General features: G+C 39.8%; 2 protein-coding genes and 1 long non-coding RNA gene across 6 annotated transcripts in view; 2 read left to right on the plus strand and 1 right to left on the minus strand.

Annotated features, from left to right (window-relative positions):
- The window catches only part of zranb3 (zinc finger, RAN-binding domain containing 3), an 83,914-nt gene that overhangs the window by 61,418 nt on the left and 367 nt on the right, over positions 1 to 22,129 (minus strand). The window contains exons 1-7 of one of the 4 annotated variants that reach the window (XM_042405353.1): positions 21,801 to 21,874; positions 19,797 to 19,999; positions 11,579 to 11,597; positions 11,132 to 11,310; positions 7,655 to 7,886; positions 2,449 to 2,534; positions 477 to 648 (exon numbers count right to left, since the gene is read on the minus strand). In XM_042405353.1, the coding sequence (XP_042261287.1) occupies positions 477 to 648; positions 2,449 to 2,534; positions 7,655 to 7,886; positions 11,132 to 11,310; positions 11,579 to 11,597; positions 19,797 to 19,942 (834 nt within the window). In that variant the 5' untranslated portion in view covers positions 19,943 to 19,999; positions 21,801 to 21,874. Of the gene's footprint in view, positions 1 to 476; positions 649 to 2,448; positions 2,535 to 7,654; positions 7,887 to 11,131; positions 11,311 to 11,578; positions 11,598 to 19,796; positions 20,000 to 21,552; positions 21,875 to 22,129 lie in introns of those variants that run through there. The other 3 variants (XM_042405352.1, XM_042405351.1, XM_042405354.1) reach the window with 3 other exon arrangements.
- On the plus strand, positions 11,289 to 19,248 carry LOC121892347. Its single transcript, XR_006094387.1, has 4 exons — positions 11,289 to 11,377; positions 15,026 to 15,081; positions 15,172 to 15,232; positions 18,471 to 19,248. It is a non-coding gene; the product is annotated as an uncharacterized LOC121892347 (long non-coding RNA).
- Positions 21,261 to 22,129, plus strand: part of LOC121892343 (R3H domain-containing protein 1-like) — a 48,185-nt gene continuing 47,316 nt past the window's right edge. The window contains exon 1 of the mRNA XM_042405344.1: positions 21,261 to 21,349. The gene's annotated coding sequence lies outside the window, so the exon portion shown is untranslated. The remainder of the gene's footprint in view (positions 21,350 to 22,129) is intronic.

Below are 22,129 nucleotides of genomic sequence, written 5' to 3' on the forward strand. Positions count from 1 at the left end.
GACATTTACTCTACAGCTAGATGGAAAGGCAGCACACACACACGCACACACACACACATTATCTCGGCTAAAGGAAAACACAAAGATACTCAATTTAAAATGATACAAAAACATTACATTTGAGAAGCTGGAACAGGTGAAAGTTTGGCTTTTTTTTGCTTGATATTTGATTAATGGTTTAAGTTATTTATCAAAATGAGTTGAGACAAAAAATATAAAACAGTGATGAACAGGAGACGGTTTTTATTTTGATCAATCACTCCCTGTGCGTTGAGGAATGTACATACCGGGAGATAACAGAATTTAATTTGAGCAAACAGCGTGAATCTATGGCTTCTCATTAATCAAGATGTGACACTCGAGCGGATGTTCAGATCCATAATGGTTATGAACTTGTGGGAACGCACATTTCTTGTTTATAACAAGCAAAACGCTGAGAGAGACATAAGTGTCTGACTATCTTGACAGAAATCTACCTTTGCCGCCTCCTTCGGCAGGTCGAATGGGATACGCTGGCGGATTTTGGGGGGCAGCTGACTGAGCACCTCAGCCTTGAGACGGCGGATCATGATCCGGCTCAGCCGCTGGTGCAGCTCCTCCAGGTTGGATGCCCCGCGACAGTCCCACTGCCGGCGATGCCCGAAGTACCTGCGAGAGAGTGAAGCTCTGGCTGCTGATGCATTTCTTTTTTTAAATACACATTTCTAACCAAGAGCAACTTCCGAAGAAAACATACTTATTTACAGCGATGCCCTGAAGGAGTAGTTAAACACATTTAAACATTCCCACCTGAGAGCTGCCCGACACTACAACAGTCTTCCATCGTTTACTGCTGAGCAGCTCTGCTGGAGCAGTCAGGGGATCAGTTTTTTGCTTAAGGGCATTCTACAGAGCAGGAAAGTATTTTGTCTAATGGCCACAGCAGCAGGTTCAACCCAAAACTCACCGGCAACTTTCACAATTTATCAGCCAAATGGGTTTTTAGAATAGAACTGGCCCTGCACACAAAGGCTGGTTATCTGCCATATTGGCTGGAAGTGTGGACAAACTTAACAAGGCACTGGCAAAATTTGCTGTTTCACACTTTGGTGTTTAAACTTGTAGTTGCTGAGTGAAGGGAAATGGATTCACTCCTTCTGAAATGATGTTTCTACCTGTTGTAGAGATTTGAACCAGCAACTTTTCAGCTGCCATGCTGCTTCTCTGTCTCCTGGGCTGCTGACATTTCCCACAGTATCTTTGCTACTATGAAGATAGCAGGATGGAAAGCCCACATGACACCACTGTGTGCCCCTCTGTGTGTATAATATATTTGTGTGAATGTGTGTGTGTGTTTGTGGCTCAGAACAGTATTCCCATGCCACACTAAGTGCTATTATATACAAAGTGTTATCGTCAATGGCGCCCGGCCCATCCCCGACTGAGCTGTCGACTTTGATGGACATCCAAAACAATGCATTTGATGTGTTTGTTCACACATGTAACTGATCGTCGTTGGCAACTGGCAGCCAGTTGGCATTTAGCGCTTGGCTTCAGTTGCGGTCTGGCTCTGACAACAAACTGACCCAACTCAGCCGCAGCAGAGTCAGGTACAGCCCACCTTATCCCAGCAGACACATGAAAAAAGAGTGAAAATTAAATACTAGGTGAGACCAATTGACACTCTGCTGGTCCACTTAGCTACAGATTAGGAAATACATTTAATTTCTTTTTCGTTAGATGAGAAGATTGATACAACTCTGATTTCTGTATGCTAAAAAAGAAGCTATAGCCTGGAGACAGTTAGCTTAGCTTAGCATAAAAAGTAGAAAAAGGAGGAAACAACCTGGCTTTGTGCAAAGGTTGATAAAAAAAAACCTGCTTACTTGCACCTCTAAAGCTCACTCATTTACACATTATGTCTTGTTTGTTTAATCCGTACACAAACTGAAGCATAAAAACGACAAGTTGTGGTTTTTTGCGTGTTACTCTCTCTTGTCCGGGAGCAGTGACTTTCTGGAGTCTCTGCTTGTTGCCTGGCAACCTCATGTGCCAACAAGACTGTAGGAGATCACTGACCTGGCTAAGACATACTTTAGAGGTTTAAAGGTGCTGTCAGGCTGTTTCCCCATGTATCCAGTCTTTATGCTAAGCTAAGCTAACCGTCTCCTGACTCTAGCGTCCTATGTAATGTACAGAAATGATAGTGGTATCGATCCTCTCATCTAACTCAAAGCATGTTTCCCAAAATGAACCCTTCCTTGAAGGCAACTAACTATTACATTGGTAGCATGTTACAGAAAAAATATGAATTACATGAGATATAAAAAATGTGAATCACATATATAGCAGTATTAACATATAGAACATATAAAGTACCAGTACTGTATATACCAAACACTTGGTAGATTATTTGGATTATTATTTGGATGAGGTGTATGGCAGATTGTGTGTGTGTTGGAGATTTACCTGAAATGGGCGTTGCAGTATTTCTTAGCATAGTCAGTCCAGGTTCCAAAGCTCTTGGGGTAAAGAGCATCAATCTGCATGAAAAGCTGTGAAATACACAGACAGGAAACAGACCTTAACAGAAACTGCGTACTAAACCACACAGAACAATGTGTGAGTGTGTCTATGTGTCTGTAAGGGAGAGAGACAGCAACGCGGGACAAGCCGTGTGTGTTGTTTCACTGACATGCTTGTCAGCTATGAACCAGTAAGACCCCTCAGGTCATCTGGAACAGGCCGCCTGGTTATTCCCAGGGTCTCGGTGAAAACTGGTGAAGCTGCTTTTAGCTTTTATGCTCCCAGCTGCTGGAACATCTTACCTGATCATGTAAGATGTGCTCCAATGCTATCGTCTTTTAAAACTAAATTTAAAACATTTCCTTTTAGCTGTGCTTTTCAGTAGTTTAGGTTGCTGGTCTTAATTATTATTTTTTTCTTACTTTTTTTTTTAAACGGGTTTTTAATTCACATGTATTATTCATGTGTTTAACTGTGTTGTCTTATGTCTGATGTTTTATCTTGTACATTATCTACATAGTTTTTGTGGCTGCAACTTCCGGTAGCTCACACTCTTTAGAGCACATTGTTCTGAAAATGTGCTATATATATAAAGTCGTGCCTGCTTGTGCAATACTTTCTCAGTGTCTTATTTTTGAATCAATCTCTTTATAAATCTTACAGTGTGATTGTTAGGGACTGTCCTTTTTGTGACTCTTCTATTAAACAATGACAACATACATACCTTAAAGTGAGACTATGTACATCTCTCTTATTGCAAATAAGCTGAATTAATGAGCAAAAAACGCACCCTTTCTCAGTTCAACACACTGAGGGATTTTCCTCTTACGACCTTGGTCTGGTATGACCAGTAGCTTATGGTGGCTAATGTTAGCGACCTTAGATATTTCTATATACTGTTACACTACATTTCATGCCACAGATAAATATTTCAGTAGTTTTATTACAAAGGTTAAACAAGAGAGAACACACTGTACCTCTCCAGCAGACGTGTTTTATCTTGAAGTTGCTACAGAGGCCACTGTTCAATAAAAGTTACTTTGCTTAGTTGCTTTTACGGCTTGATTCCACTGGGCACCAGGGTTGCCAGATTGGGTGGTTTTGGGTTGTGTTTTGCAGGAAAAAATTGGCTTGGGCGGGTGGACAGAATGGGCTGATTTTCCATGAGTTGGGTGGGTTTTTAATTATATTACAAATTACAGTAAATTAAAAAATATATAATAAATATATAATAATAAAATGATTTTTCCCCCCATCTTTGTGCTAAGCTAAGCTAACCACAGACATATTGACGTGTACAGAGTGGTATCAACCTTCTCAGCAAGAGAGTAAATAAGCTTACTTCCCAAAAAGTTGAACTATTCCTTTAAAAAAGTTATTTTTGTATCGTATCTTGTGCAAATTTGCACCATTTCCTCAACAACAAACTCATCAGTGCACAACAGATTACACATTGTTTTAGTTGCCTCAACTTCTCACCATATATAGTTTTTGAAAGCTGAAGGCACGCTATAACTCACAGCAGCAAAATCTTTTTTTGGTTTTAAACACAGACCTCGCCTGGGCTCACGATTAGTCTACTGTCATGTGCTGCATCTTGTGTGCAATTTATTCAAGGTCCTGTTGTCCTTCGCCTAGTTTGCCAGTCCTGTGTTGTGCAACCGTGTGGTAATATATGTGTCAGCGCCAATTAACCAGGTCAAACGGCTGTACAGTCGGACTAAGCCAAGAAAACAAAACTGATTTGAAAATTGAATAAAATACAAATAAAGAGCAACGAATCTTATTAAATAACTGCTGGCATGAAAATTATGAGTCATCAAAAGATCTTTGCATCACTTGATGTCAAAATACTGATAAATTACAGGCTGCTGCTTTCTGTCTTCAATGGATGTGTGACATTTTGAAAAGAGCCTTTTCATACAGCAAGTAGGTAAAGAGTGTGTAAGCATCACAGGTTGCAACAAAGCTATAATGTGTGTGTGTGTGTGTGTGTGCAAACGTGTTTGCGTGTACACACCATCCCTGACAATTTTCAGTATTTGCAGCAATTTCTGAAGTAATGACAGGTAATCATCAGCAAGGCGATCTGAATAAGCAGCCACACTGAGAGTGCTATTCTAAATTCAGCGCTTGTTCAACAGGAGCTTTGCATTTCCCCTCCTCACACTGTTGATATAATAGGTGGGTGGAATGAGGGCACATCATGAACGGTGCAGCATGCCCTGAGCTGTGTGCTAACTCGATGTCAGAGCCACAGTGAGTAATGATGGCAGTGAGGAGACTGGCACAGAGGCAGGGACAGGGCTTATCAGGTTTATGCTGTGGATGATAAAATGTTACATTCAGTTTCAGATTCTAGTGGCAGAGAGAGAGAGAGAGGGAGAGAGAGATGGTATCTAAAAACTAACCTCACCACTGCAGTCAGGCGATGGCAGAGACAGGATGGCACACACACACACACACTTTCTTGATGACACACCTTCTCGAGATTTCTTGCAAGTACAAACTTAGCTTCATTTTCGAATTAATTAGCTGCCTGAGTTTCATCAGTTAATTATCATGATCGGGTCTAGGTAATAATTAAGTTTTCCTCACAGCGACGTGGCAGTTAGATGACAGTGAGATCAGAATCCTGTCTCGCAAAGATACCTCAGCATAGTCAACACAAAAACTGTGATGTGAGTCCCGGATAACTACTTCATTAAGTTGTATCTGCTCACTCTGTTAACCAACATGCTTTTTCCCAGCAAACATTTGGCCGCATCGCACCACTTTAAGCTGCCCTACATTAGCTACCATTAGCTACATTAGCTAGTTGCTTTCATTTAAATCTCTTTTCAAAATGTGCCTAAAAAAAAAAGTTTCAAAGGATAAAAAGGATTGTTAAAAGGAGTTTTAAAGGATAAAACAAGAAATCGTCAACAAATTCAATGAAAAAACCAAAACCACCCATCTAAAAAAGTATTGTGTGTGTATCTTCTGTGCTATAGAGCTCCACTGTTGTCCAAAAAAACCATTAAAGCACATCAATCAGCCACACTGTTGCACTGAGTGACATGAACACACACTGTAGTTTATTTTGACACAATCCCACATACACCGTCCTGCTGCTAAAGACTCACAAGAGCACCAAATGTGTATTAATCCACATCTGAAAATAGTCCCCTTCAAAGGCACCATTTCCTCCTGTTTGAGTGACGTCTGTTAAAAACAGTGCCCAGCTGTTTTAAAAAACTACTGAGCTCTTTTTAAAAATGAAACTAAAGATTAAAGATTTACCAAGATGTAACCAAGAAGGTTGGCGCAGAGTGCAACGGGCAGACTAAGGAAGATGGAAAAGTAACACATTGTTGGATTTGGTTTTTTCCTGCACTTGGTTGACAATTAGGAAAATATAAAGGCCAGTCTTCTCCTTTAAAGCTCCCGAAAACCCATTTTCTTTATCACCCTCTTAATATGAGCACGGTACTACATGAACAAATGTTTCGACCAAAGTTAGATTGGAAACAGGTGATGTCATGTACTACTGCCAGTCTACTGTCAATCAAGTGTGATCAAACCACAACTACACAGCCCTGATGAAGAGTGTTGAGTGTTAAACACTCAATAAATAATTTGAAAGGTTGCTTTTTTCCAAACTTTAATACTGATTGTAGCTTATTTAGTCATGAATATTTTCCTTTATAGACAAATACTTGAAGCCAAGTTTTCAGGGTCTTTAACTACTATAATTGCCATCTTGCCTCAGTTCAGATTCTGCTTTTTATTGTTGTTTCAATGATTTTATGCATCTTTTACACTGAGTACTGAATAGAGTTTCATTATTTTAAATATGCAACACTGACTTAAAAAAAAAAAAAAAAAGAAGGTAACTAAAAAAAGCAGCGCTGCAGGTTAGGAATAATTATAGGGCCTTGAGAGAGTGTGCGTGTGTGTGTGTGTACTGGAGAGCAGAGCTATTTGCTAAATAATTTTCTGTACAGTATGTGTAGATCTATAATAAATTATGTTCCAAAATTGTGAACACGATCAATAGTTGTGATGGTAAGAAAAGGAGGAAAATAGGGTCTGTGGTTATCCAGAAGATAATGAGAATTATTCTTCAAATCAAGTGTATAATTTGGAAATACAGTAAATAAATTGACTACTAATATTTAATTACTTATTCATGATCATTAGAGCGGCACGAAGATATCGTAAAAGCCAAAAGAAATGCTGCTGCTGAGGCTGCAGAGGATGAGTGGAGGAAAAGTAGAGCCGGTGTAAACGCCTAAGTACAAAGCTGTATCAGTGCCCCATCATTAGGGTACAGTGGACGTATTGTACAGTACTTCTTATTGATGCTGTATTGTGTCTTCACATTGAGACTGTGAAAAGATTTTCTATTCACAAAGTCCACTTCATCTACCGGGGCTGCCGTGATGGAATATGGCTGCAATCTACCGCCTCAATATAACATATATAGAAATGATATAATAAATCATTATGGAGAGGGGAATGGCTCTGCCGCTCTACAAACATTGTTGTCCTGTGAACAGCCCTTCTTATTGTCTCTAAATTCAATAGTTTCCCCCCCTGTGCGCCTCTTTTTATTACTTGTCTCATTTATTGCACTGCAGTGTCTGTTCATATTGGGGTTTGTAAATGAAGTTTTTGTAACAAAGGTTATTGAAATAAGTCCACGGGATCCTCTAGGATAAGTGATGCTGGACAGAGTTAATTGCCTTTTTGAGCGTTGGATCCGAGTATAACCTGCTCTGGAACAGGTTACCATGGCGATCCACCTGCACTTAGAGTGAAACACCTTTGTGAGATGGAGAAGCCAGAGCTGAGCCCTGAGTAAGCTCTCTGGCCTTCTAATCTCGCTTCATGATTGTGAGCTCAGTTAATCAGTTATATAGTATAATCAGTGGAATCTGGTTTCTTATATGTGCCCACATTGTTCCTTCCTCATCAGCCCTGTGTTTAATTTTTAATTAAACTTTCAAAGCAGGGTTTGAAGGAGTTTTCAATGTGATGGCTGCAAGGGTCATGCCATCCGGGAAGAAAACAAAACAGCTTACTCCACTTAAGTTTGCATTCTTTCCCATAATGGCCATTTCCCCATGAGGCGTCATTAAAGTTTCATTTAATCAAATTTTATTACCTCTTCAGGCCGTCCCAGGGCAGGGGTACCGGTGAGCAGGATGGCCCGCTTGGCGCTCTGAATGAAAGGCACCAAAATCTTAGTCCGTGCTGCATTCCTGGATTTGAGATAATGCGACTCGTCCACCACCACCACGGCGAACCGCTGCCTGCTCAGAGCCTCCACCAGGGGGCGCGCATCTGTGGTGAGCAGGCCGTAGCCCAGCACCGTCACCTTACTGCTGCCCATAGCCCTGGAGGGGTAAGGACATAAACACACACACACACATATGATACATGTTTCAGGTGATATATCACAAGTTCTTTAACAACATGACATCTATTTATTCACTTATTACTATTTATGAGGGCTGCAACTAATGATTGTTTTCACTATCGATTCAACTGCTTATTCTTTTCTTGATTGATTGTTGGGTCAATGAAATGCAAGAAAATAGTGAAAAATCTCCATCACAATTTCCCAAAGCCCAAGTCAACTGCTTCAAATGTTTTTGTCCAATCAACAGCCCAATACCCACAGATATTTAGTTTACTATCATAGAAGACTCATGAAACCAGCAAAAAATTCACATTTGAGAGGCTGAAACCTGTAAATTTTTAGAATTCTGAATGCTCAGTAATTTCCTAAAACAGCTGGGCATTGTAGTTTTTAGCATAGATTACTCAAACAGGAGTAATTAGTGCATTTGTTGGGGACTATTTTCAGTGGCGGATTAATACACGTTTGGTGCTCCAGAGAGTATTTAGCAGCACGATTATGGGATTGTGTCAAAATAAACTACAGTGTGTGTGTTCATGGTAATGACCATGTGAACATTTCACCCAGTGCAACTCATTTATGTGATTTTAATTTTTTTTTTGTTTTTGGGAGCTCTATGGCACAAAGGAAGACGTATCACTACCTTTTAATTGATCAATTCATTGCTGATTTTTGGTGTTTTCTTGTTGACAATAAGAAAAACACAGAATATCACCCGATTTTTCCTCTAAATTACTGCTGTAGTTTTTATACTAGTAGTCACTTTAAATATTCACAAATGTGAGTCAACAGAACTAAATACAAACTTAATATCTGTTCAAATCTTTTTGTGTTTATTGACTTTGCAACCCAGTCCTCAAGGTAGAGACTATTTAAAAAGGTTGTGTGGTCATGATAAATGTTAAGGTACACAGAGTAAGACACACATGGACACACTGCCAGACACAAACTAGGGCTACAGGTTTTTCATACATGTCCTCTTCTCCAGCGGTTAAGAAATCCATTCCTGGGTTGTATCGCAATTTCTGTATTTTTCTGGTTATGCACACAGATACACAGGCACAGTCACAGCTAAACAAACAAACACAGAAACCAGAGAGGCAACATTCAGCTGCATGAAACCCAATAAGGATCCCTGCGAAATCAAAAACATTTCCAGCGTCTGTCAGGCTCTAATTCTTTTGCCTTCGCCACACACATACACACACACACATTTCCGAGCTGAAATAAACCTAAGGTGCCAGTCATGTTCAACAAAAGAACAAGCGAGTCAAAATACTGAGAGGAGGTGCTGCATAATTTTTTCCTGCCTCCCTGTTCAGTCATTAACACATCTAGTTCAAGGACACGTTTTCCCCAGAAGGGTTTCACAACCTCTTTGCGCCTCGTCTGTGATGTGAGGTAGGGTTTTTTTTTCTTCCCTACAAGTAAAAAACATAGAAAGTTTGTTTCATTCAAAAATAAAAACTACAAGAACTAGGGGAAAGTTGAGAAGATAATGAAAGTAGCTGTTTTTCCCTGCTTATGCACCACAGAAGTCCAACGCGAATCAATATAAACAGCTGTGAGAATGAGGCACATTTCTCCACGCCAGCATTTTTCCACTTCCTGCATTGAAAATTTCAGCTCTTGTTCAATATTGCAGACGTCGCCTTGACATGATTCGTCTGTCTGTGCTGTCAAACATCGGCTCCTGCTGGCTCCTGACACCGAGGGACACTTTGAGATTAATTTGTCAGCCCCAACTTCTCTGTCTATCAAGCTGCTTCAGTTTCACACTCCCATCTCGGCTGACCAAGTGTATTTTTTATTCCATCTCTTTAGGTAAATTATTACCGCTTGCATGCGTAGAAGCAGAACGCCGGAGAGATGGAGTCGTAACAAGAGCCGGCAGACACCAGCGCGCAGCTTACTTCCCCTTAAGTTCAAATAATGGCAGCAACCTTTGACTTAAATAATCCTATCTACGATGAGCATAATCCACAGGATTATGTGCTTTGCATAGATATCCCCCAACATATTTATGAGCTCCAAAGAGACCTTGCATGCACTTCCACACAGACTGTGACTCTGAACGAGCAGAATGTGTCCATATGTCCTAGAAAATAAAGAATCTTGTCTTGAATTAATTAAAAATGTAAATTTCACTAGTAGAGTTTTGGGTTTTGGACTGTTGGTTGGAAAAAAAATGCAAGTTGAAGACGTCATTTTAGGCTCTTGAAAAATGTGATGAGCATTTTTCATTATATTTGACATTTAATAGACTGAAAGATTTATCTATGAATCAAGAAAATAATCCACAGATTAATCAATAATGGAAATAATTGATAGTTACAGCCCAGGAATAATTTTTAAAACCATTTTTCTCTTTGTCTATGCCTCAGTTATTAATGGTTAGATTGCTGGCCAAAAGTAAATAAAGCTAGTTTTTACTCAATAGTAGAATTCTGCATATTTCCTTCAAGGTTTCAATTTTAGCTCTCAAACCACAGCCTTACAGAGGCTAATATTAGCCTTTCATTAAAAAAAAACAGATATTTTCCAGTCACTGTCATCCACAACTGATATGTAGAATCAAATGAAGTTTGCTGATTGCATATTTATTGTATATATGAAACCCATCACCTCAGTCGATACTAATGAGACATGAGACAACCAGATATATGCATGCTTTATTATAACAGTGACTGTAGGATTTGGGGTGAGTGGAGGATTTAATGGTCCATGATGGTCTAAATGCAACAATCCTGTGGAGGATAAATATGCAGAGGTCCCAAAAAATTACTCAAAATGGTCAATGTGAAAATGGTAAAGCGAAAGGAAAAAAGGTATAAGCTTTAAAGCAGCGTTTGTTTGGTTTTTTCGCCCACTAGAGGGCAATGAAACAAGCTATGAACAAACAAAAAGTATTGGACGTACATTTATCAGGTGTAATACAACTCGAAATGAATGAAATGTTGCTGCATATCTGCTGATTGTGTAAATTAACAACTGTTTGCTAACATGTTCGCCATATAAACTTAAAAAGTGACGATAATTGTGTTTTCAGCTTCTTTCCGCTGCCCACAAGTGACCAAAAAAAATCAATTAATGCAAGCTGAAGAAAGTCAGTGGAGTCTAAGAGGCTGATGACAACAACACATTATTACATGTATGTGTAGTCTAGCTGGTGGTAGTTTGGGAAGAGGAAGGTGAAGGAGGATGATGGTGATGACCTACATGGTGTCGCTCTTGTTCTCCACCAGGTTGATGTCTCCGGGCTGCAGCTCGGGGATCCACCTCTCCAGCTCCTCTATCCAGGGATATTTCAGGGACGAGGGCATCACCACCAGGAGGGGCCACTCCTGCCTGAAGGCGTACGCCACGGCGATGGCCTGCACCGTCTTCCCAAGACCCATCTGGACCGGCCAAATCAACACACAGCGGAGGGGGAGAAAAACAAGTCAATCGGGCACCGACTCTATGGTAAATTGCATATGACGGCTGAGCTGATGTGAAGCCCAAGAGTAATAAGGTCTCAGAATGATTCTTGTGTCAAAACCGATTAGGCACGTGGGAGTGTTGCACAGGGTTGACAAATTAATTTGGAAGGCATGCAGCGCAGTCCTAGGTTCATTTTTTTGGGGGGGAATATAGATTTCCAGAGCCAATGTTGTGTGTTCTTACCTCATCAGCAATCATACACCTGTAAAACAAAAGAAAACAGAGAAAACTTTATTTAGAGAGTAGGAGATTGTTTTGTAGAGCTGACAAGCAGGCAATAAAACCTGTTTGCTATAAAAAGACAGAGTTTATAGTTTATATATGAAGACAATACGCTATCTATTGACATCTACGAGGAACAAAAGCTTCATTGGAGCCCCTGCGGCAAGACGGCCTCGCACAAAGGCACCAAAAAAGTTTCAGTTTTCCCGTCCAGACATTCAGTGCTTGTCCAAGGATTCATACCAGAAACCTCCGTCATAACTTCTCAAACCCTTCTGGCCACACAAAGTGGAAGTCTTGAGGCACCACCGCCACCTCAGACTCAGCCGCTCTTAGACATATTTCAAGTCTGTCACTCGTAATTTAGGAACGCACCGGTGCTTTGTTTGAGTTTGAGTAATGCCGTTGCTGTTCAAAATTTATGTTCTTGTGCCTTCTGGATGTTTTTTGTGTCTGATGCAGCTGAGTAGGTTCAGACAGAAAGTTTCTGGATGATGCAGAAGCTACGTCTGATGAGAATATCAAGTTTAAAAAAACAAGGAGGATTTTTCGAGTTCAGGTCAGAGCCTACTGTATTTATGGAGTAAGGTGAGATGTCAGACTCTATTTTTCAATCTCATGTTACATGTTTTTTGTCTCTCTTTTAGCATCTTTGGATCATGTTGCAAATATGCATTCTCACTTCAACATGTGATCTCTTAGATTAGTATGTTTTTCTAAATCATATCATATAAAAAACCCTGTAGTCAACTGAGACTGCTGATAGAAATAAAACTGAACAGACAGAGCATAGCATCTTCCCAGCCATCTGCGCCTCCATATTTTTCTTTTTTTACAGTAGAATGGCACAATGTAACGTTTCTATTTTTGCCAACATTGTTGAGAACATGGCCTTGTTGTTTGAACAAACTTTCTTGGCATTGCCAACGGACAAAATCGTACCGGGGGTTCCATGATTACGCTCAGTACGAGCGCCCACGTTGTGACCAGTTGATTGCTCAACATAGTGTTGATAACTGATGTCATTTATGGTGCAAAAATATCAAACATTTACAGCTTCCAGGTTCTGAAATGTGAGTAATCGCTGCTTTTTCTTTGTCACAGCATTGTAAACGGAATAATAATTATTATGGAAAGTAAAACTAGGATAAAAGTAAGAGCTCACCTCTTTTGGCTGTCTCTTAACTCTGATTTGATATATTTCAGCTACTGCATAACAGCCAGCTAGTTTTCAAACATTATAATGAACAATGAAGACATTTCTTAGCCAAAGTTGTACCGATGGAAAAGTGCAGATAGATAAACCTCTGGTTCTCTCTGCCCAGTGGGTTCGGACCTATTGTCATGACCTTATTATTATTATGCTTATTCATAAATGCTTCCAACATCATGTCAGACCAAACAGAGCAACAGAGCAGCTCTGAGTACCTCAGACACAGTCTCTCATTATTCTTTCTCCTCCTCCCTCTCCTCCTCCTCCTCCTCCTCAACCCCCCCATCTCCGCCCCATTTCTCTCTTTCAGCTGAGGAACATGATTAATGTGCACCTTGCCACTGGTGGTTTTTCTAATTGCCAGCACACCGGCCCAGTCAGCGCAATGCGCACACACGCACACACACACAGGCACACACGCACACACACACAGGCACACATGAGCCGGTATGTGTGTGAAAAATGCACACAAAAGAAAAGACACGCAAAAATTCATGACATATACACACACAGAGTCATGAACAAAAGAAAGTGCACACACAAATGCAAACACATGTAAACGAATACACACACACACATACATATACATATATATATATATATATATATATATATATATATGTGCTCGCGCATACACCCACCCACACGCACACACCCACGCTCACAAACCGGGGAGGGAGTGAGGCTGGGGCAGGTGCTTGCCATTTCTCAACACATTAATCATCCTCCTTTAAATAACCTGAGTGTCGTCTTGACGGTTTGAGACTGCGAGGATGCTGCAGTGCTGTTGCCTGACGACGGCACGGTCCCTGTCGCCGCATCTTTCTAATGTTATCTCTGAAACCCACAAGCCCCAAAGTGTCAGGAAATGGGCTCCCCTACCTCCCAAGCCGGCTACAATGATTTGATGGGTTTGACCTCTGCACGGTGATGTGTTGCGCGGCCCCGTGTCTGACCCCAATCTTCCAGCCCTGTTAAGGTTCTCTTCTGAGGACTGGAACTGTAGTGCACTGTGGTCAGTGGAAAAACTGCTCAGGGGTCGGATGCTGCACAAAAGGCTGACTCAAAGGGTGCTTCAGTATGCCATGCTCTGACCCGGTAGCATCTCACACACAGTTATGAGTTCAGAGTGCAGTATTGCTGTATACTGTCAGTGAACTTCAAGTCAAAACAAAGTAGCTTTTAGTGGAAAGGCAAGAGGTTTTATTCCAGAGGAGGATGTTGCAATAGTGTGTATGACTGTAAAAGGAAAAGTTAGCTATATGCAACCACCCACAACTATCTCTTCAACATTATGTCACTGTGTAGGACAGATTGCACTAACATCCCACTTTTTGCAAGTTCCTTTAAGGTTTCTTTTTCTTAATTTAAGCAAATACAAAAAAAGAGTTTGTACACCCAAATTTATCAGAATGTCGTTAAACAAAAGAACATTCTCATAGATTTATTTGTCCAAACACATTTTGTACTTGCTGGACAATAGTTACACACACCCCGCCTCTCCTGTCTCTGGGGGAGTGTTGTGTTTTTTTCATCCTCCTTTTTTCACCACTAAAGACCAGTGGTTCTCTAACTGCAGCGCCTTAAGGAAAGACCAAGATTTGCTTCAGTTTTTTAATGTTTCATCACAGCGTGACAACTACATTTTTATATCACATTTCCAACCACATCTAAATAGAAGAAATACGCAATAGACATGGAAATAACTGTATTAAAACGGACTGACCTCTTAGATGTAGTTGTGCTGCAGTTATGAATTGCGACACGGTTGCTGGATTTCAGATTAATTGTCACAACTCAGTTTTTATGATTACCTGCATCAAGCATCAAGCTGCAGCACTGATAATTATCAGTCTAACAATGCACAGTGAATATAATAGGAATATTTTTGCTTTGTGGTGTGTGGGTGTTATATGACTACACTGGATGCTTTCTTTTGCTATATTTAATCATAATTCTTGTTCCCCTGTGTCCGTTTCAGTAGTATAAACATAGAGATGTATGAGTGTGTTTGGCTCTAATGATGCATTTAGTCTGAAAACTTCAGTTTCTTTAAATGCTCAACTAAGTCAACATATTTTTTATGTTATTATACTTGTTAAACGTGTTTCCCATTCTTTCCTCTAACACACAGACAGTTTATTTATCATGTACAGCCTCTTTACTTTCTTATAAAACCTTTCCTTTACATCCAGGATGGATACTGTCTAAATAATGGAAAGTCAGCTATCAGGACTACAGGTCACTGGTGGTGAGTAAAATTACATTTTTCATGCTGTTTAATCTCCTGCTGTCTTGAATCACCTTAGAAAGTAAATATTCTAACTGAAGTACTTTGAAGATGCAGGTCTCATTTTTAAATTATACTGGACCCGGTGTCTCCCCTCAGATTACAGGCTCAGGTACGTGTGATTTCTTTTGTTTACAGACTGCTGTATTTCAGTGGTGACATGAAAATGATCTGAAATAACTAGGGTCCAGGTGTTTTCAGCTGAAGCATGAATGAGGATGGGCAAACATTATGTAACACTGTTTTGGCCAGTGATGAGACTGGGATTTTGTTGTACCGCTCCATTAAAATATCATACTTCCAAAAAATCAGCTAATAATGCAAGTGACAGAACCATGAAGTGATAGAGCTACTGAATGCCAGCCTTCACTCAGAAGGGTGGACTGAATGTACTTTTGTCTGAATTAAAGGGGTACTCCACTGAATTCACATGGCAGTCACATCAGTTTACTAGTAATGACGATAACTTCTCAGTCAAAACAGTTGCATAACGTTGCTTTTGGCTCTGGAGAAAGCTTTCTGAAGTGTGAAAAAAAAACCTATCCCTGATGATGTCACCAGGGTTATAGCAGCTTGGCCTTGGTGACTTGGTTAATCTGTTGGCCAGTCCACCACTTTGGTCCAGATATCTCAGCAACTATTGGATTGATTGACATAAAATTTTTGTACAGACATTTATGGTCCCCAGAGGATGAATCCTACTGACTTTGCTGATCCTCTGACCACCATGAGGTTGACATTTTTGTTTTTCAGTGAAATGTCTACACATCTATTGGATGGATTGCCATGACATTTGGTAGAGATATTCATGACCCCCTCAGGATGAACTGTAATGTAGGATCTAGTGGTTTTGGAGATTGGCCCTTCTTTTATTAATTTGTCTCTCACAAGTCCCCCAAACCTAATGGAAGTTTAATACTGAATCACGTAGTCCGCCTTTAACATACTGAATCAATGACATCAAATAAACTGTTTAAGGCCCTGAACACCTATTGTCTCATCTGCTTCTTACTATGAGCAAGGTGGCCCTGCATTAAGAGAACATTTAGTTGGAACAGTTTTTCACATAGGAGATTTTTGTATTTTGGTTTTCTGTGTGCTCTTCTCACTGGTTTGAAGTGTGCAGGGCTCATTTGGAAAAAATCTGATGTCATCTACTTCTGAGCACCAATCTGGTCAATCAAGTCCTGATGAAGCAGATTAGCTGTGTTTTTGAATGTTAAACTCTTAGTAAATACACTTTAAATTTGATTATTGCTTATTTAGTCATGAGTATGTATGGTTTTAAAGATTTGAAACCAGGTTATCAGGGGCTTTCATATTGTGCTCTCTGAGTGTTGTCCACCAGGCCTCTCTTAAATGTTGTTGGTTATTGCATTGTAACTAATTATCTTTCATGGATGGGCTTTTACTGGGTACTATAACTCCCACTGTGCTGCTAAAAAGTCCAAATGATTTCAAGGGACCACTTTGCGTGTAGTCTCTGTATTATGAACAATACCTATGAGCCAGTACAAATGCGGTGTAAAAAACATCAACCAGTATGTGAACAGAAAACAAACTCCCAGTCTGGATTCTTCTCTCAGTAATTTGACCATCACAGGGAGACACAACAAAGTCTGCTTATTGATCCGCTCTCATATCAGCAGAGCAGGCCTTATTCAATAAAAGCACAGGCAGTCACTTACAATAATATTTTGGACAATTCAGAGCAGGGTGGACATGCACTGCATCACATCACAGTCAACACTTTAATGGAAGTGACCAAGAGGTCTTAATGGATGTACTTTTACTCCAAATTGATGTTTTCATTATGTTGGTAGGTTCATTGAGTACTGCATTTCACAAACACGCATTTCAGCTGAATATATACAAATATCAGCTCTCAAATGGCGAACTTCTGCCAAACTTTCCAAACAATACAATCAACCACATCTCATGGGTTTTTATTGTCGCTCCGTACCACAGCTTTCCTACATTATCCCTCATCCAACTCCGTAAAATTCACCCACCCTCCTACACAGACCAATATAGTGGGCTCCATAAGTATCTGAATTGCAACAACATTTGATGTTTTGGTTCGGTACTCTTGATGCTCAGGATGTAAAAAGACACACTGACTATGAGATTTAAAGGAAAAATCCGCCCACGGATCCTCCTACACTGTTAGATATCCAACATCAGTGATGTTCAGTGCATTCCAGGAGTTATTTTATAATAAAGAGCTGCTATTTACTTTTTTTTTTTTTTCCTTGCCAGCCTGCCTCCTCTATTTCCACTTCAAGTATAGTGGCATCCTACATTTCCCAGAATTGTTAACACTCCTTCCCAAAAAATTCAACAGGTCTGCGAGTGCATTTCAATCTACATGTGCTGTTGTTTCTACTCCTTCGACAATGAGGTTCTGTTGGGTATCAGTGAGATGAAGACAGCTGCTTTAATTCAAGGTGCTTTCTGAGAATATTGAATGAACAGATGAAGGACTGCAGGGTGCCTCAAATTCAGATAAAAAAGATAAAACTTATTGTCAATGACGATGGTTTTTAGCTTGTAATCACCCCTGCTGTCTGTCTGCATGTGAATCACTTGGATATGTGGATGACAGGGTGCAGTAAACTCTTAGTCACTGTATCATCTCACATTACTACTTTGATGATATTTAGCAACAAGGATGCGGAGAAGAAGGTTTCCTATAATAGCTTCATGCTTTAAAGCTAGTAAATGTCATTGTGGCAACATCAAGAGAAAATGTCACTGTAAAAACCTGAATACCTTGAAAACGACTGTAACAAATATGGCACACGGTTGTAAACAAGAGTGATACTCTTTATCTAAAGAGCAATTTCGCAAGCCAAGAAGGGCTAAATTAGAATAAAAAAAAAAACAAAAACAGTCTGATCTTACATTTTTTCCTTCACACGCAACCTGACCCGCTCAGTAGAGGCAGGGTTTCCATCAGTTAATGCTTTAGTGAGAGAAAAACCGTTCCTACGTAAGATAAAGCATCGTCTTGATATGCATGAGGATCTGCTGGCTTATATACTCAGATTGTCTAGACATAAGAATCATATCGTAAATGGAGGTGAAGGAGGTGACAGATTATATCAGTGCTGACCGTGAAGAGATGATAAAAAAAGGGTAAAAGCAAAGGAGAAAAGCAAATAAAATACAGATGGAGTCACAAACCACCTGAACAATGCATGTGCAGGATATTGTTATTGTGTATATTTGTATTATTACTGTATATGTAAGTCAATAAATGAACTAACTTGACTAAACATCACATCAGTGCTCTGTCTACAAATAATATAACAGTGCTAATGCCGCTTCTGTTTGTCTTCTGGGAGAAGCAGTGCTCTTAACTGTCACATTGATGCCAATTGACTGAGGTAGCTGTCCACACGGTGCGGCGAGAGCCAATTGACTCCTGACCCACCCGTGCAACAAAGCAGTGCCTCCCAGTGTTCCTGAATCAATATGGCCGCTCCGCATCACAGCAGCACCGCTCAGATTGGCTCCCCCTGCGCTGACCTTCCTGAGAACCCGAGTGTACATCGACTGGTCGGGTTAGGAAACGGGCAAGTCCCGGCCCGTTCCTGCAGCTAATGCTCGACACAGCTAAACACTTGCGGACTTGAGGGCAACTGGGAAACTTCCCGTGGACTGGTAATTGTTTACAGAGATACAACCTGGGCTCTATCTGACCTCCTAAATGTAGAATATATTCACACGTACTCATCACTTTTTACTCACCTCTTGAGCCAGTTTTTCTTTTACTTTAAAGCTTCATTAGGCAAATTATCTATGTAAAAATGTCATCTTATTAGACTAAATCACAAACTATTGGTACAATGGAGAGGAATGTATTATACAATAGATTTGTTCTGTTTGCCCAGATGATTTTCACTTCATTATCAGAAGGGGAAAAAGCAAAACAAAGAAGTGACCAAAAGAACTTCTTATCTCTTCAATATCATTTAGTACTGCAGCACACTGGGTGGGTTGGAGTACAGAAAGGCATTTTATCTATTTAAAGATACCCTGTGAAATGTTTTTTGTTATGTCTACATTCACTGTTTCCCACCTAAATGCATTGTGGGTATCCTTGAGGCCTAATAAACGTGTTAAATGTACATCTTTCATCATAAAACATTAGCAGAACCCAGTTTTACATTGTCTATGGTGCAATGCTACATCTCTTAGCACGGGCTATGCTAACACACAGTGGTCGAAAACTCCACGGGGTACCTTTAAGTTTACATTTTTAAAACACCTTCCCTCTCCCTGTAATTGGTGTTTTGATTTAAGAAGCTGCTTGAATTCTTCCATGAACTGCTCAGACAATACATTTGAGTCGAAAACATCCTCATAGCAATAAATCAATATTTACACACTGCAGAGGTGGAGTGGAGGGGTTGGGCTGCAAAAACAGGATGACACACACCCAGACTGGGACTGCATTGTACGTCTACATTTAGTTGACAGATTTGATGTTATTATTCCCTTTGCAAAAAAAGAAGCAAGCTGACCTTTAATATTGTATTTCTGAATGCTGTGCCAATGACAGGGATGTTCCTTAACACACACACAAAAAAGAAAACTTTAAAAGAAAACTGCTCATTAACTGACACCCCACAAAGCCGTGATGTAACGGACTGATCGGCAGCGCTGCTTACCGTCCATTCTTTGATAAAGCGAACTCCACTCCCTCCCTCTGGAAAGGCATCAGGCGCTGCAGGAGCTTGTGAGGAAGGCCTGACAGTTGCTGTGACCATCTTGTATCACAGTGAGAGGTCTGTAGGCCATTACCATCCATTTCCATTAGTAAGTCCTCATCAGTTTCTTGGTCCTTGCTCAGTCAGCCGGATCTGATTTTAGGCTGAGAAAAAAAAAAAAAACAGTGTTAAAAAAAAAAAGTACATGTGAATGTGCCCCTATGTAGGTTAGGTTTAGTCTGAATACTGAATATTCACTACAGCCTCTATTAGACATTAAAGAGCACTAAAGTTTAGCATATTAATAGCTGTTTTAATGTTTTATAATAATGCTGAGTAGCTTTTCTCTGCTGCGTACCGGCAGTGACAGGAATACCATGATTAGAAGCTGCATCAAAGATGGATGACCCAGCTTAGCGGACAAATAAGAGTCAGAATTTTAGATGAGATGGTAAAAGTTGCCTATATCAGCCGCCTCCACTTACAGTAACAGCACCTTCTTTGTGTTACTTCACCTGACACTGTTCTGGTTAGTCCAGGAAGAGTAATCACTGCTATTGGTGAGTGTACATGTGCACAAAATTATTATTGTGTCTGAAAAACAAAAAGCTTCTCATAATGACAGTGTTGTCCAGATAGAAGGTAGAGAGCTAGTTGTGTATCTAGATAAGGGCATATATTGCATCAGTGTTTATTATTGTATAATTGGTGTTATAAAGTCTGGAACTTCATCAGTGATATATTAATGGACTGCAGAAGAAGTTGGCAGGTTAGGGGTGTATAACAGTCAGATAAAAAATTTAATATGCTTAGAACAAATGTATAGTTAATACTAATAACTACAGAAGTATGGATGTAGTATCTTTAGACAATCATAATATGTGCATGTTGGCTCTTTAGTAGAGACAGCTACATAAATGGCAAGTACTGAGATTTTCCTACAGAAATGAAAGCACCACTGTGCTTAGGCAATGGCAGCTAATTAGCTGTTTTATTTGGAATATTAAGACCGGTAGAACATTTTAACATGTCACATTTGATACTGGTACTGAGTGGAAAAACTAGCAATCTGAGACAATGGACATAATTGTAGATGCAGCAAGGAAATTTCAGGGTGTTGTGAGAGTTTCTGGAGAAGATGTGCAGCGGCTGTTGAGAGAGGCTTTTAGTTTCTCTCAAACATCTGAAAAATGGAGAATTTAGAGCAGAGTGGGAAATGGGTGGGAAGGGGTTATTATTGTATTTTGTCAGTGGAGAGTTAAGTTTAAATCCAGTAGATGGCGGTAATTCAACATTTTGGACGTCAACCGTCACTAAAAACTAAGAAGAAGAGGAGGAAGAAGAATTAATATGCATAATATAACTTCTTTATAAAGTTTTTTTTTAGTTTTTGTTGTTTAAAGTCATTATTTTACAGTAGGTGGCGGCATGCACCTTTGACGTTGGTCTGCAGTCCGCCAGTAAAACCAAAGAAGAAGAAGAAGAAGCATAAGAAGAAGGAAAAAGAAGAACTAGTAAGCTAACATAACATGAATATTCAATTTAATGTTTGTATGTTTGCATGTAACATTACAATTCGCTTCCCTAGGCAGAGATGATGTAGCCAAATACTGCTTCGCTATGATATCGTGATAAGTAGTCTAGTGTAGTAGTAATAGTAGTAGTAGTATACTCTCTTGGTCAAACATGTACGTTTTAGCTAAATAAAACGACCAACCTTATTTTTGTTTGTGTATGAGTAGTTTTCCTACCCGATGAGACAGCAGACTGAGCTGAATCACTGGAAATTTTCGCGGCAAATTTAAGGTACACTCGATTTATATCACCAGTCATCCGCAGCACGCTGTCATCGATGAATGCAACTTTCTGGCCACTTCATAATCTAACCACATTTCATCTTAACATCAGCATTTAAAGGATATGTAACACAAATTATTCATATGTTAAGAGAAACTGCGTGCTAACCTAAAAAAACACTCCGGCAACGACACGACGTGAATTATTTTCAACACCCTACGTGCCGGTGTTACAGCGTATTTGGTGACCCATCGGATTCGGTGACCTGCAGTGTTGAAGAAGTACTCACATCCTTTACTTAAGTAAAAGAACCCCATCATTACTACAATAAAAAACAATTTATTACAAGTAAAAATCATGCATTTAAAAACCTACATAAGTAAAGCATAGGAGTATTAACAGGTAAATTTACTTAAAGTGATAATTTTGCAGAAAATCAGGCTGTGACTGATATATTAAAATGCTGCTTATGCATTGACTCATCAGTATTAATGATG

Source organism: Thunnus maccoyii, chromosome 24, assembly GCF_910596095.1.
Source record: "Thunnus maccoyii chromosome 24, fThuMac1.1, whole genome shotgun sequence".
NCBI lineage: Eukaryota > Metazoa > Chordata > Actinopteri > Scombriformes > Scombridae > Thunnus > Thunnus maccoyii.